At 32.9% G+C, this 17,279-nt stretch overlaps 1 protein-coding gene across 1 annotated transcript; it reads right to left on the minus strand.

The window, feature by feature from the left end:
* Positions 1-987: 987 nt before the first annotated feature.
* Positions 988-4,391, minus strand: LOC137817996 (uncharacterized). Its single transcript, XM_068621222.1, has 3 exons — positions 4,384-4,391; positions 1,589-1,802; positions 988-1,266 (listed from the first exon to the last, which is right to left on the minus strand). The coding sequence occupies exons 1-3, from the start codon at positions 4,389-4,391 to the stop codon at positions 988-990; spliced, it is 501 nt and encodes a 166-aa protein (XP_068477323.1).
* Between the last annotated feature and the right edge of the window lie 12,888 nt (positions 4,392-17,279).

The following is a 17,279-nucleotide window of genomic DNA, read 5'->3' on the forward strand; positions in this document are numbered from 1 at the left end:
TTGTCAAACTCAAAACCAACATGTGCAACAGAAGGAAACACCACAAAACCACCTACTTAAAACTAGCAAAGGTTCTTGATAACAAACAAGTTCTTGGATCAAGACACCAATCAGAAAAAGAAAAAGAAACCGAATCACATTTAGATGTTAATCAAGACCAAACTTTTAATTGAACCAAGGAAAAACTCTCGGAATGATCAATCACTCCTCCTTTAAAAATGTGCTTATTCCTATACCTCAAAATCTCTCCAATAACTGCAATCCAAACACTTCCCCAAACAACATTTACAAAGTTTGGAATGTTGTACAATTTAAATGCAAGAAATGTGAAAAATAGTATCATTATGATCAACTGACGTCACTCCAAGTCAATCATAACACAGGTTCCAAACTAACCAAGCAACTCTACATTCAAAAAATAAATGTCTTGTTGTCTCCTCTTCTTCCCCACACATATAATAGGACATATTTCCAACTTCAATCCCTCGTCTAACCAAGTTAGCCTTAGAAGCGATCTTATTACCCAGCACCCTCCAAGCAGTAAAAAATAGCTGAATGCAAAGCCTTGATCTTCCAAAAAGAAGCAAACAAAGATGAACACTCCCTTTCACAAAGTTCCCTTAAAATATTATATGCCGAACTAATTGAAAATTTATATGACACGTCATCCTTCCAAACCCAACAATCTTCCATACCCGAGACGAGTCACAAGCCTTGAAGCTCCTGAAGAAGCTAACGTTCTTGAACATTTTCCCAATCAAATAAACCCCTTCTCCAAACTAGTTCCCATTTCAAAGAATCATTAGCCCCATTCCCAAAGGATTCCATATTTGAGTCTTTGCCAGTACTTAAGGAGAACAACCTCAGAAATCTACTCTTCAAATCTTCACGGCCCACCCAAACATCATCCCAGAACAAGACGTTCTTCCCATTTCCCACATCCCACTCAACACACTCCTCAAAGCTCCTTCCCCACTCCTCCATTCTCTAAATCCCCTTCAGATCTCTCCACCAGAGAGAATCCTTGTTATACACCCTACTCTCTTTTAGACTTCTCCACCCTCCGTATTTAGATTCAAGAATCTGTTTCCACAAACCTCCCTTGCGTGAATGCAACCGCCAAATCCATTTCCGCAACAAAGCCGAATTGAATAATCTTATATCCATGATATCTAGACCTTCAACATCCCGTGGTTCGCAAACCTTTTTCCACGAAACCCTAGCAATCTTCCTCCCTTCCGAACCCCAACCCCAGAGAAAATTCCTCTGTAATTTCACAATTTCATTCAACACCATAGCAAACACTTTATACAAAGAAACATAGAACAATGGTATTGGAGAGAGCACAAACTTAAACAAACAAATCTTCCCTGCCAACGACAAGAATCTACCCTTCCAACTGCTTAGTTTGCTTTCAATTTTATCTAACACTCCGACCCAAAACACGTCTCTCTTATGAAACCCTCCCACAGGCAGGCATCCCAGGTACTTAAAAGGAGTCTTCATCACATCAAAATTGAGAAAACACACTTTTATAATTGGCTTTGCAGAAGAACAGAGTGTCATCTGCAAATTGAAGCATATTAACCTTTATCTTCTTATTCTCGATAGCCAGACTCTCGACCAGATTCAACTCGACAACGTTCCTTGAAACACCTGCCAAACCTTCGACCACATTTAGAAACAAGAAAGGCGCAAGAGGATCACCTTGACGAAGACCTTTATGAGGAATGAACTCCTTCGTTGGACTCCCATTTACTAGCACCGAGACAAACGAAGATTCCAAACACGCTTTAATCCAACTGATCCATTTATCACAAAACCCTAACCTTCCAGCATGTAAAAGAGGAACTCCCAACAAACAGAATCATAAGCCTATCACAATCTCTTTGAAAACACACAACTTTTATTCTTCATTTTTATCTCTTCTAAGGCCTCACTAATCATAATGATTCATCTATGTATCTAGTGTATGAAATTAGAGTTGATGGACATGTCCTATTGAAAAGTAATTCTTTTATGATATGATTATTTGTTTTGAAAATTTATATTCTCCTCTTCTATTCCTAATCATAGTTATATTCTTATAATTTATTTCTTAGATTGATATATTTTACTAACAGTGAAATTGAATAATTTTTTAATACTTGAGAGACTATACGAGAAAAGAAAAAGAAAAAGGAATACGAAGAAAAAAAAATTATAAAAGAAGGATATATGTATAAGAATTTAATATATATATTATTAATATATATATTTTTAAATAAAAAATAATTATAAGTTATTATAAATATAATTTTAAATGATAATTATAATAAAAGTTAAAGTAAATTACAGTCATAATTGTTTTATGTGAATTGATGAAATACTCAAACTCACTCTTTATTGACTTTACTCACTCTTTATTGACTTGAACAGGTGAAAGTGAAGAAAGAGTAATACTAATATTTATTAATTGATTAGTTAAATGTTGACTTACACATTGTACGCTGGAAAAGATAAATACTAATATTTACGTTAATATTTAATGATGCAAATTAACTAATATAGAAAACTCAAATGAAATTATAGTTATTATAGGTATATGGGAAATTTTATGGTTATTATAGTAAAATTTTTAAAAGATACACTAGAGAGTGGTAAGACAATAATAGAAGTGTTGCAGGAAGAGAGGTATGACACTGGAAATAAGGTATGGAATACGGGTAGATTATTTATAGAAGTGAAATTACGTTTTATTTAAGATTATTTAATTTATTTTAAAAAAAGTTAAAATCATTTTAACAATTAATACGAAGATGAAGGGGAAATATGGAGGTGCCGGGAGAATTTGCTCAATTTTTTTATACTTAAAATTTGTCCCTAATTTTTAATTAATTTTTAAACCCAATTAAGAAAATCCATTCAAATTCTTAGGCTCTTTCTCTAAACATTGTAAAACCAATTCTGTTTATTGGAGTGTGATATGAAAAGGAAATATATGCACTGGGGATTGGGCTTCTGCGACCAGACACCTCTCAATTTAGGCTAATACTATATACACTCCTCTCTTTCCTAATTAACACACTTCCCTTTCAATTTTTTTTTCCAAAAATGGCCAAAATACCCCTTTATCTTCTCCACATCTCCCAACTCCACTGCTGCATTCCAACTCCTCCCTTTAGAACTATCACTCCCTTTAGTCTATTTTTTCTAAATTAAAATAAAAATAGTTAAAATATGAATCTTTTTATTATATTATTTAAATGATATAAATATTTACTAATATTATAACTTAAATATTAATATTTACAAATTAAATTTTAATTATTAATTATTTTTTTCATTTATCTAATTAGAAACATTAATTAATCAATTAAAAATTTAAAAATATTTATATAATTAAATATATTTTTAATATATATATATATATAATGATATAAAAAAATCCTTTAATTTTATCGTAGAAGTGATGGTTGGTACCAAGGTCTATATATTCTCCATTGATAACCTGTTATGTCATGGTCTATGTATGTGCTTCTTAGTTACTGCGAAATTAACATCATAAATTTGAAAAGTCCCCTCAACAAAAATTGGTTGCTTCACTCAATTTTAAATCTATATTACATAAAGTATGAATCTGAAAATACTTTACTTTTATAAATTTGATTAGTCTTAAATTTATATAAAATATTCAAAAAAACCTCTTATTTTTTTAATTTAATTATAATATTTTTATATAATTAAAATAGCATTTGAATATAACAAGGTTCATGGTTTCCTTATTAAGGTTCATGATTAAAAGTGTTAGTGAGTCAATTGTTAATTTGATGTATCAAGGTAGAAATAAAAAAAAAAAAAAAGGTTACACATCTTTTGTCATAATATTTTTCAAACTTTTATTCTGAATTATGGGTCTTTTTGGAAAAGATTTGAGCTATTAAAACCATATCCAAATTTTGGAGTTGACATGAGAATTAAAGGTGAATGAAGCAATGAATGTTTTGACTTGTAAAATTTATAACATTTAATACTGTTGGTTGCCTTCAGGAATTAATCCTAAAAAGAAGAACGCGTGATAACCACTGAATGTATGTCCAAATATTATTATTTTTACCATATATGATATTTTTTTTATAAAAAATTATTTAATAATGTTTTTTTCCAAAATAATTTATTTTATAAAAAAATATTTATTAAAATTTAAGATTTCTTTGTAATCTAATAAATTCAAAATATCATAATATTATATTTATAAATAAATTTTTTAAACTTAACTTAACCTTATAAACCAATTTAATTATCAGAAGAAATTTATGAAAAAAATATAAACAAATTCTTACTTGAGAATATAATAGTAATTAAAGAATCATTTGTTGTAATTTAATCTCAAGCATCTCATACCGTGTCATTATGCCAGTTGAATGAATATTAAATATAATTAAATATTTTTTTAAGTTATCCGTATAACTTATTAAAATTTGATTTATCACATTCTAAAGTTAACTAAGATTATATCATATATTATATATATTATTCTTTTACTTACTTAATTTATAAAGAGTATTTTATATCTTGATTATTATACTAATTTAATATTGAACCTATAAGAAAAGATATAAAGAGTAATAATACACAGAAAATTATTAAATAAAAATTAATTTATGAAAAAAAATAATTAATTCATTATATTATTAAATTAAATATTATTTTATAAATTAAAAAATTATTAATATTTAGATTAATTTCCATTATTAATAATATTTATAAATTATTTTTTAAATGAAATATTTAATTGGTATTTAATATCTAGAAGACTATTTTTTAACATATTTGAACTCAATTATTTTATTGACATTTGTCATTTTCTTAACGTAATAATTTTTTTTTTATTGATATCAATGTTATCTTTTATCAATAGAAAAACCTTAAGCCAACATAACTAGGATTATTTTTTCTCAATGTCAATTAGGAAAATTTATTAATAGCAAAGTTGAAAAAAAAAAAAAGCTTTAATCAAGAACGTTGTAAAAATGATCTCGATCAATGTTAATCTCAAAATTGTGATCCATTAAAAAAAATAACATAAATAAAGTTCAACTAAAAAAACCATCAAAATTAATATTTTTAAATTATTAACAATTATTTGATTTTTTTTTATTTGAGGTAATTAAAATATTTTATCTGAACAAAAAATAAAGTTTAATAAATTTAAATTGCCTTACCTTTGAAAAATTAAATAACTTAAAATGATATAAATTCAATTTCAAAATATTTGTGACTTCACAATCTAAGTGCAAGGTTATTCACTTTTTAATTTGACCCAGTTCATAGAGCTTGATATTAACCCACGCGGGATCAGAGTAAAAAACTCACGTGAGAAAAAAGCCCTTGGCCAAGGACTAACCCATGAGCTAATTTTTTAAGTAAAAAATATTCTTCACAATTAAACAGAGACATTTTATAATTTTATAATATTTTATTAAAGAATAAATGTATATATATTTATTGTTGTATTTACTCTATCTTGATATATATAAAATATATCTTAATATATTATATTTATTGTTTTGTTTATTTTATCCTGGTACAAAATATATCTTAATGTATTAGCAAATTGGTATGGGATAATAAATTAACTAAGGATATAAATAATTTTACTAAGATAAATATTATGTTATAATGGTAATGGATCGATAAATGGATTTGGCGATTGAGGTCGAATAAGGGCGGTTTGTGGAAGGAGGATCTTGTTTCTAAGTATGGGGGTTAGAGAAGTTTGCGAGAGGTTGGGAAGAATAAAAAGGATTCCCTTTGGTGGAAAGATTTGTAGGAGGTTTGAGGTTTGGAGGGTTGGGGCTAGAATTTTGAAGATGCTTTTAAGTGGAAGATAGGATCCGAGAAGGAATTCTCTTTCTGGGAGGATAACTGGGAGGGTTGTGGTGCTTTGAAGAATGTTTTCCCGAGGTTGTACTCCCTGAGTCTGTTAAAAGCTTCAAAGGTGGCAGATTTAGGGGTTTGGATTAACAGTGTATGGGTCTGGAATTTTCTCTGGAGAAGGAATTTATTTGAATGGAAAAAGCAATCGATGTGTCAAATTTTCTAGGTAATCCAAGGGTTGAGTCTTGACTTGGATAAAGAAGATTGTTGGGTTTGGAAGGGTGGGGAGGCAGTATCTTATACAGCTAATTTAGCTTATAATCGTCTTATGGGGAGTTGGGAAGGGGAGGATACCACCGCATATAAGCAGTTTTGGAGGTGTAAAGCGCATCCTTCCGCACTCGTTACTACTTGGAGAGTGCGGGAGAATAAGATAGCCACCAAGATCAATTTGGAAAAGTATGGGATCGTGTTAGATAGTCCTTTATGTAGTTTCTGCAGGGTGGAGGAGGAGTCTTGTCAAAATTTGTTAGTGTAGATTTGCTTGACTAGTTTGGAGTCACTGCTTTGAATGGATTGGATTGCAGTTTGTGTCTCACAATGTTCCTTTGTTGAACTTTTCGCAGTTCAGACTCAAAAATGATTATGGCGATGTATGGGGAGCGGTTTGGATTGCAGTGGTAAGCGAATTGCGGAAGCATAGGAACAATGTAATCTTTAATAGGGTCGTGACTGACGTTTCAGAAGTTTTTGCCTTGGTTCAATTAAAGGTTTGGTCTTGGGTCACTGCCAAGTCTCATGCTACGCTTTTCTCCTTTTCTAGCTGGTGTCTTGACCCTATAGTCTGTATGAGGATGATTTGTTGATGTTTTTTCCAGGGGTTTGTTCTTTTAGGTTGGATTTCAAAATCTAGTTAGGTGAGTTGGCTTGAGTTTTGTCTGTATACGGGTTGAACCACCCCTAAAGTGGTTCACATTTATTGATTTTTTTATTACCAATAAAAAAAGTTATAATACTAATAAGGTGGACATGTGAGTAGTTGACTGATTTGAGAAATAAAAAATTGATTGTTTTACATTTTACAAGTAATTTTTTTTAATAAACATATAAAACGAGTAAATTTATTGAACAAAATTTCCTAAATAAATTATATATTCATAAAAAAAATTTAAAAATGATATTTGTACTTTCCCTTTTGTTTTCTATTATTTATACTAAAATCTTATTTTAGTATAACTTTTACCGTTGTTATTATGTAATAATTTAATAAAAATAGATTTATTTAATAGATGAATTGAGTTTTTCTCTGAAATGGTGTATGAATGGTTTAATTTTAATATTAAATAAAAATAACTGAAATCATATATCATTAAATAAAAATAATAAACATGACTTTAATGTTAAATAGAAATAATTGAAATTGTGTTCCCATGATTTATTCAATATCATAATATTTTTTTTATTTTTTGTTTATTTTTATAATATCAAAATCAAATTTCACTATTTTTGTGAAAAACTGTTGGAGTGAGTGTAATTTTGAATAGTGACGTGAACACAAGTTTTATAATTTAAAGCCTTTTCTTTTTCTTTTGAAGACAAAAAAAAAAAAAAGTATGAAGTAGGCTACGATTTAGTTTGTTGTATTACCTTTTGTAAAATTTAACTTTTTTTCAAGATTTTACTAAAAAAAATAATAAATTAAAATTGGTCAAAAATTGATGTAAAGAGACGAAAGTGGACGTTTATGTATGAGCAATGTGTAGACCTTTCAATAGACACTAAAAAGGTGGAAGGAAATATTGAATTCTGTATTGAAGTGTAAAACTCACGCACATAACAAGGTCCTAACCCACACTAACCGGATATTAAATATGATAATATTTTGTTTATGCATAGGCTTTAGCAAGGCTTTCACCCACACAAATAACAAAAAAGTAGTGGAGTCGGTATGGACGACGCAAGAATAATTATCTTTTGCTTAAGGTAACAAAAACAGTGTGTGGATTTGGTCGACACAAACTAAAATTGAAAAAAGTTAATTATAATGGACTTGGCGCATGCATAAGTCAATGCTCTTAAGTTTCAAATAGAATTTTTTCTCAAATTATCATAAAAAAATATCTTAATTTGTTCAAAGTTTTGCATATAGATATGAAGTTTGATGGGTAATAGTAAGATCAGAATTCAAAGGAGTTGTTATCGAAGTTACTTTCTGCTATTTATGGGTGGAAACCAATGGTACTAGAAATTTTGTTTGTTGGTAAGTATAAAAGGGAGCAAAGTTCAAAGGAATGACTCTTTTTTACAGGAATGAAAATGAATGTTACAACATTTTTGCATGTTGGTGGTGAGTGGAGCAACAATGATTAATTACTCTTAAACATGATAACATTATGAAAAATTGGGATGAATACAGACATCATAAGATGTACAAAACATGATGAAACCATACACAATAGTATTTACAAAACTTTTAAGAAAATATGTGCACAATTGTATTATGTTGAATGAAGGGCACCTAAGTACTGGGTAATGATTGAAAATTTATCACTATGGTGTACTTTTACACCATTTTTATAAGAATGAACTAGTTAGAAAAATATTACAAAAGTTGGTAAGTCATGATCTAAAGACACTACTTTATTCTTCTAAAGTCGTCATCCATTGATTCATTTCAAGTTACAACTTGCACTGAAGTTATTAAGAGGTCTTACAATTATACTAATTTTGATTGTATGTAATTCCAATTTTTCTTGGTGATTGAAAAAAAACAGGATAAGTACTTCTGATTTAAAAGCCCATATTTACAACTTGGTTTTTGATATTGTACAACATACAAATCCAGTCCTTTGATAAATTTATTACAATATTTTATCTCGTGCTGTGACTACAAAAACATCTATATATGTTCTATGTATATTTCAATTTCTTAATATAATATCTTATCATCTGATGAATTATTTATTTATTTTAATATTAATTTTAAAAATAAATAATAATTTATGGGATAAAAATACCTATTAATGCCTTTGGGAAAGTAGAGTAGTGTCACAGACGTATGCTGTCACTTTTCTTATTCTACAAGTTTGCTACTTATTTCTTCTCTCTCTTACACATTCACTTCCTCAATCACGAACTCATTCAAAAGGCCATGTTTCATTTCTCTCTCCTTCTTCGAGTTTTTCCTTCCTAATGTCAAATTCCAGAATCTCTGCTGATTTTTTATTGTTCTTCTACTATGTCTTTATATATATATATATATATATAAATCGTATAAGATGATATGTGATTCCCAATAAATTGAAGTAATAGAAAGTGGTTATGATAAAAAAAAAACTATTTTATAAGAATTAAAAAATGATGTATTTACTGTTTAGAAGGTTGAGCACATGTTGCACATCCATCCATACATGTGCCAATAATGCAGAGTTGGATGAGGTGTTTTGTGACTGGTGGCGTGTACCAGTTTGTGGTATATGAAGTGATGCATGAGAGGGAAATGTGGTGGAGCTCCAGAATTTGTGTATAGAAATAAGATTACACCAAAGTCTGGTGCTTACATAGTTTTTCTACTTTAAACACTTAAATCATGTCTATTCCACTCACCATGTCCATCCCTGCTTCCTACAATGTCTCCTCTTCTTCACAGTTCCAAGTGTTTCTTCATTTTTATAAAGCTTTTTACAACTAAGAAACAATTGATAAAACTAGTGATAACATGATTCATAAACTACCCTAATATGAATTATTAGTCTCTATGTTGTCTATTATTCTGTATACATTTCAATAAAAGTGAATATGAACCTTGTGCATGTGAATGCTTCCCATAGGATATATGATTGATCAAGAAATTTCACTATGACTAAAAAGGCTTTGCATTGAAAAAACAACCCCGAGGATTAGTTGTAACTTTTCACATATCAAATCACACAGAACCAACAAGATGTTTGTGAATTGAATAATATATTAACATATTTAGAAATACATGATAGTAATTAAAAAAGTAAAGGAAAGACATGAAGAAAGGATGCATTTAATTGAGTGGAATGAGTTTTATATCTTAAACCAAAGCAATGAAAAAAGCAGCGTGAAAAAATAGAATGGTAAAACCTATGAAACAATAAAGAATAGAATTAGAAGTGGATTTGTACTGAAACAATAAAGAATTTGTACGTAGAATTACATTATTCTACATTGAGATAAGGTTGTTTTGTTGGGGAAGCAGGACATGTCCATGAATATGGCAAGAAAGAAGACAATGAAAAAAAGGGCAGAATTGTTATGCATTAATCACCTACACACTCTACTCTGCTATGCTCTATAAAGTTTAGTTTACTTTGTAGGGTGGTTCCTAACATAATTGTTGCAGACAAAAAGGCTAGGCTTGTTTGCTTGACTCAGTGTAGACCCTCACACGCACCCCTGCTCTCTCTCTCCTCTCTTATTATTATTGTTCATATCTGCAACCTAAACATAAAAAAATAACATAACCCGAAACAGAATCTGCAACCCGGAATCTGCAACCCAACATAACCCGTGTAAAGAAATTCTTTGCAAGCGTAAAATTGAGTCTAGCAAAATTTGCTCCAGGTAACCTAATCCCAATAAATAGATATATCTAATCACATTTCCTATAATTTCACTAGAAATACTTACTAAAGAAAAAAATGAGAAACAGTGACTACAAAAGGATTAAATTAGAAAACAGTATACAAACAAATCAATGAAGTAGAATCCAGAAACGTGTAGATAATAACGTGTAGGCCTTGAATTTGAGCCAATATATGTATGAGTAAACTTGAGAATTCGGTTCATTCTACAAAGAAAAAGCACATCAAACTTGTAATTTATCACATAAACAACTCAAACAACTGTAAAAGGATCCTAATGCCCTAAACCCAACCATAAACTGCAAGATGCAAGATAATAATAAAGAGGAACCTAAAAGATAAGTTAAAAGGAAAAATTATGCGACTGGAAAAAAGAATAATAGATGTACCGGAAAAAATGAATAGAAGCAACACTCAAGCAGATCAGGCAATAACATTAGATCACGAACTCCAAATTAAATTTATCACAGCAGCAAAGCCATACACAATATTTGTTTCACAAATTAAGAACCACGATAGATTGCACACGGCTTCGAAGAATAGATTTCGAAGACAGAAAGTTAGGGCGCGCGAGCACAAACCTGAACAAACCTTGCGCAGAGGCGGTGATGGCGGACAGTGAAGGGAAAAGTGAGTGTTTAGTGAAGGTCAAAAGAGGAATGAGAAAAAAAAACCGCAGGATTTTTATTCTGAAGGATTAGGCGCTTTTACGCCTGTGTATCCACATTTTTTTTTTATTTTTGTTATTAATGAGTATCTTTATTTATTATTATTATTACTAGTGGATGTGCCTCTGTCGTATTAAAATGTGTGTCTGTGTCGTATTAAAAAGTAATTCTTTTATCAAATATTCTTTTGTAAATTTATATTCTCCTCTTCTATTTTTAATCATAATTTTATATTCTTATAATTTAAGAGGCCACCTCACCTACCACTTTTGCTAAACAATCTTTGTTCCATAGTGATATAGGAAGACCGTGCATCTTACCCATACTATTTTGTGGTCAGCTAGATATTCTTCAGACCATGGATTGATGACTTCAAATATCAACACAAGTTTAACATACACTTTAACAAGCATGGCTGGTGTTGATAAAGGAAGGAGGCTTGTTTCCGACAATGAGACGAAGAATAATAGGCAAGAAGGTCATGGAGGTTTCAGTAGTAATCGTGAAGCAAAGCTTAGCTCGAACGACTTCACAACGTTTTTTTTCCGCTAACTTTCCAAATGGTTATGGTGAAATGGATATGATCAAGGTGTTCCCTAGATGGGCAAGGGTAAAAGAAGTTTTCATTTCAAGAAGACGTAACAAATGGGGGAGAAGGTTTGGGTTTGTCAGATTCTTTGAAGTGAGAAACGTGAGGCGTCTACAGAGGGACCTTGACCAAATCTACATTGGTAACTTGAAACTGCACGTGAACATTCCAAGATACCGGAGGAACGAGGAGGATTCAAAAGGGGCGGAGAGAAATCCCAGGGTTGATCAGAAGGAGATGGGAAGGAATTCCAGGAAGAGGCAAGTGGAGACACATGGTGTAATCGAAAAGAAGAAAACAAAGGAGGTATGGAAGGCTAAGTTAGGGAGAAAATCCTTTGTGGAAGTTGTCAAAGGCAAAGTGCATAAGAGGTGGAAGGGACTTGTAATCAATTCTGAATGTCAAGTTTTACCTTGGATGGTGAATAGTGTGATTGGGCAGTTTAGAGCAGAGTTGGGCTTTGAACAACTGTGTGATGATTTTGTGAAAGGAGGTATGAGCATGGTGAGAGTGAGGTTCTCGGGGGATAATCGAGCTTTTCTAACTCCTAAAGAAGGGGAAAGTATGGAAGAATTGATTAATCTTAATAAGGAGTGGTTTGAGAGTGTTTTCCAAATCATTGTGCCATGGTCAGAGGAGTATGTTGTGGGCCATAAAGTCGTGTGGGTTAGATGCTTTGGGTTACCGTTGGCATTCTGGAATAAGGATTGCTTCTACAAAGTGGTAGGAGAGGTAGGTTCACTTGTATCCATTGTTATTTCAACGGGACTGTGGGAAAATTTGGAGTTCGCGAGACTCCAGATACGCCTGTCGACAAACAATAATGCTAAGCTGGCTAAGAGCATGCGGGTTAATGATCAAATTTTGAGTATCTATATTGAAAAGGAGCATCCAATGAGGTCTGTGTATGTGTCACCACAATTACTTTGATTCTTCGGATAGTGTCTCCTCCTCTGAAACCTTAGTTGAGGAAACATCCTTCTCGGAGAATAGTGGTGAGGAGGAGGTAGGGTGCGAAGGGGTGTCTCGGCAGTCAGAGGGGGAGGAGGAGGGAGGTGAGGGTCTAAGTCCATATAAGACAAGTGTTTCCCTTTATAAGGGACCTACTATGAATATTGGAACCTCTCAGAGAAAAGTTAACTTGGGTTTCACTAATGAGGAAAGTACGGGGCAGAAGGATTTTGTGGACTTTGCTTTCTTTAATCAGTCTGAACAGGCATGCCCCCTTTCACGTAAGTGCCTATTTATGCATGCTGAGTTGGCCAAGTTGGTGATAGATGTCGAATACAAGGGTCCACAGAGTAAGCCCAATGCCCAATTGGGCCGCGAAATTTAGGTGATGGTGGGATTTTTGAGGTGGACCAAATGGTAGAGGGGGAGGATGCTTATCGCGAAGCAAGCACTCCTGTACGAAGGGAGAATGGAATGGAAGAAGGTGTGTGCGGTAAGCAAGTAGGAGGTTCGGTGATGTATATGGGTTTGGAGGAAGGCAATAGAGCAGATTTCGGGTTGAATTTTGAAGACAGAAATTTAGGGCGCACGACCATAAACCTGAACAAACCTTGTGCGGAGGCGGCGATGGCGAACAGTGAAGGGAAAAGTGAGGGTTTCGTGAAGGTCAGAATATGGTTTCGTGAAGGTTAGAGTATGGTTTCGTGAAGGCCACGTGAGGGTTTCGTGGGAGGAAACGTTGGATTTTGTTAATTTGAGTAAAGTTAGGGTTTTATTAGCAGATAGAGGGAAAAGAGAGGGAAGAGAGAGTGAAGAGTAGATCACGTCTAGTAAGAGTGCAAGTTTTAAAAAAAAAAACAGTTTCCAACAAGTTTTAAAGAAAAATCAGTTTCCAACAGGTTTTTTTTTTTTAAAAAAAAAAAAAAATCAGTTTCCAAGTGAAAACAAGTTTTTAAAAAAATGAGAATAATGAGGAATGTTCCGCGCAACAGACTAAAAGGTCCTCGTCCGCGAAGTCTTCTGCAATGCTGACTTATTTATCATTCGGACATTGATTCCTGAAATGCCCCGCCTCCTTGCAGTTCCAACATGTTACACTTGAGCAATCCCGAGTCTTTGACTGACTCCTTCTTTTGTTCTTGCTCCCACTATCTCTGATATTTTTCTTACCTCTGATGACACATAGCAATTCACTAGATAATTCTCCAGAACTCCTTCTTCGGACATCCTCGCCAAGAATGAGATCACGAATCTTCTCAAAAGTGAATCCATCGGATCCCGCTGAACTGGTAACTGTTGTAATCGTTCCGGACCAACTGTCAGGCAAAGCAATAACAATAGTAAAGCTTGAACTTCATCATCAAACTTAATGCCCACTGACATGAGTCTGGCTAAGAACCAATTCATATTATTGATGTGCTCATTAACTGAACTGTCTTAACTTCGTGCCGTAGCGAAAAACAGCCACACCCCGCGCCTAGCACCGCACTGTCACTGCAGCACCAGTAGAAAAATGCACGCGCCACCCTGCGTCTTCTGTCATTGCCATCACATTGCACCTTCGTGCCGTCTCGCTCACCGCATGCACCTGCACCTGTTCGCTATGAAACGCGATCCGCCGCACTGCCTGGACACGACCCTACTGCGAGCAAGCCACTTGCACAACATCGTGAGCCGCCACCACTCCTGTCGCGACCCACAACACTGCACGTCGCATCGCCTACGGCGCACGCCTGCCGTGAGTCGCAGGTCTAGGCTGTCGCGAATCCTGAGCCGCCGTGAAACCCTAGCTTTGGGACGCCGCTGCAGCCCCTGGGAAACCCTAGCTGATGGAGATCAAGCTCAAGTGGACATGGAGGCCAATCATCAAGAACAAGAAGAGGTTGAGGCTCAAATGGAGGACGCCCATGGAGGTCAAAGCCCACCTCAAAGGCTTACAAGAAGCATGTTCAAAGCTTTAGGAGCTAAGGGACGTTTATTTTCTCTTTTTGTAATTTCTTTGGTTGAAGGTGCTTAGAGGGAAACATTAGAAACCTCTATTGTTAAAGCATCTTTTAGTCTTTAGTTAGGAGTCTTAGGGGGGTGCGTTAGTAGATAGGTGTAGGAGTAAATAAGGAGGTGCCAAAGTGAGAGAAGAGATCACACCTTCCTCATGACTTGGATTAGGCGCCATTTTCATTTGAATTTGGGGGGAATTTTTGAATTTGTTTAGCTTGCATTTCAGCACCTCTAGGCTATAAATTATGGTGCTGCCCTTGTATTTTTCAGATTTGAATTTTGATTAGAGAAACTATACTCAATTTTTGAGAGAGCATTGGAGAGCTTTGTGCCTTCTTCACTAGTCTTATCTTGATGGTTCCATGGTTACCTCAAGTGGCGGCTTGCACACTTATCTTGGAGTCTCCATCCTCCTAGTGGCGTGATCATCCAACCATTCCTCCATCTTCATGAGCTTTCTCTTCTCCTTCCTTCCTTCTCTTTCAATTGTTCATGTCTTAGCTTGCTTCTCTTGAATTTTCTGTTCGATAGTTTCATTTCTTATGTGTTTTGGTTCGGTCCTTTTGCTTCCTTGTTGTTCTATGTTGTTTCTTATTCATTTCTAGTCTTTATGTTCGGTTCATTTCAATTCTATGCCATTTTGTTCGGTGCAATTGCTTTTCCTTCCATTTTAATCGGTTCAATTTGACAATAATTGGAACTTCCATATGAGTTTGGGTTTGGTACTAGTTTTGGTGAGTTCTTGAACTTAGAACATTGATCCAATTCTATGAAAAAGTGCCTATCTCTTATCCAACTCAAGTTGATTCCTAAGAATGTCAAGAATCATTCTCTATGTGGCTATTGGAATCACATCACTAGCTTTGGGACGCTGCTGTCGCCTCTGCGAAATCCTTGTTTTAGGACGCTGCTGCCGCCATTTTCACGTCTCGTTGATTAATTTATGCTGATCGGATCTCTAGTGTGTAAATGAACCAAAGCTCTTGATACCACTTAATGGGAAAAAACGCACGCGGAAGCAACACACACAATCACAAATCAACTGTAGAAAATAAACAACACATGATTTAACGTGGTTCGGTCGCCGACTGCAACCTACATCCACACGGGCAACTATTAGGTTTTCATTCTATTATGTCGCACACCAATTACAAGTACAATGATCTCTTTAAAAAGCGATTATAAAAGGGACACAATGATTAAGCCCACCCACTAAACACGGTGTCTAGTCAGCCCAACCCAATTGGTCCTGGCTTCATACCCAACACTTTCATCACAATTAACTCTTTAATTCATATTTTTCTAAGGTCTTCAGAGTTAACTCTTCCAACCAAATCTTCTTCATACAAAATGATGTGGACAAAGTCACTCAACAAGAGCATGTGCATTCTTTTTTTGTTCTCAACAGTAGTTTTGACAGCCACTGACCTAGTTGATGGGCACCACCGTAGACTTCTTCAGGATGGTGATGTCTTTAAGGAAGATCATCATCTTGATATATCTTATTTAGTCCAAAATGCTTCAAAAGATGAAATTATTATTTGTGGTTCCATCGTTGTTTTTTTTTTTTTTTCTGATCATTTTTCCTTACTCCGTGTATCTCCTCCGTCATAAGTGTTGCCCCAAAAAATATGAACAATCCTTAGAACCAGAACAATGACGCACTGCATCAAAGTATAAGTGTTCATGTTCAATAAATATATTTAGGACCATTAGGGTATTGTTTTGATAAGATTTATCTTATTAATGAGGGTAGTTTTTCTAATTGTTTTGTCATGATTGTGTAACACTCCTTATTTCTAAAGAAATAATATTTTCAATTCTTTTTTACCACTCCAAACTCTTGCATGCATATACTCTCTTTTTGTCTTTCTATAAAGTTGTTGAAAGGAAATATATCATGAAATGATTTCGTATTGATTTGAAAATTTGAAATCATTTGTGTGTTTTAATTTTCATTTTTACATGTTGTATATTGTTATGTGTACTTAGAGGTTCTTTTAAATTTACGCAGTTAATTTGTAAATTGTGATTTAAACATATTTTAAATGACTTATTTTATGTTTATCATTTTTACCTTTACTATATATAAAAAAACATAATTAATGTAAAAAATTTGATGAAAAAATGAATAACACAAAATATATAGAAAAAAAATGGCATAAAAAATAAATCAGAACTTATAAATGAGAAATAATAAAAAATTTCAATGTACTCAAGATTGTAAAGTTTAAAATATTGAAAAATTCAGGAAAAAAAAAATTATAAAGTGGAAAGATAAGTTTTTTTTTTTGGCGGTAGAATATATTTACACGTGTATAAGATATTGGTATGTTAAAATTGTAGCAGTGGAATAATTATGACATAATTTCCAATAGGTTTAAAAATTGAAATTAAAATGACATATTTCTTAGATTTTTTTAATGTTTCTTTTATAATATTTTTTAATTAAAATAATGAATGATAACTATTCTTTAAGTTAAAACTCATTTTTTTTCAATAAATTGTGTAAATACATATCTTTATGATTTTTTTAATATATTTTTGTGTGTAAATACATATTTTTATATGATTTTTAATATATTTTCATATGATTTTAAAAAA

Source organism: Phaseolus vulgaris, chromosome 10 (genome assembly GCF_000499845.2).
Source record: "Phaseolus vulgaris cultivar G19833 chromosome 10, P. vulgaris v2.0, whole genome shotgun sequence".
NCBI classification, from domain to species: Eukaryota; Viridiplantae; Streptophyta; class Magnoliopsida; order Fabales; family Fabaceae; genus Phaseolus; species Phaseolus vulgaris.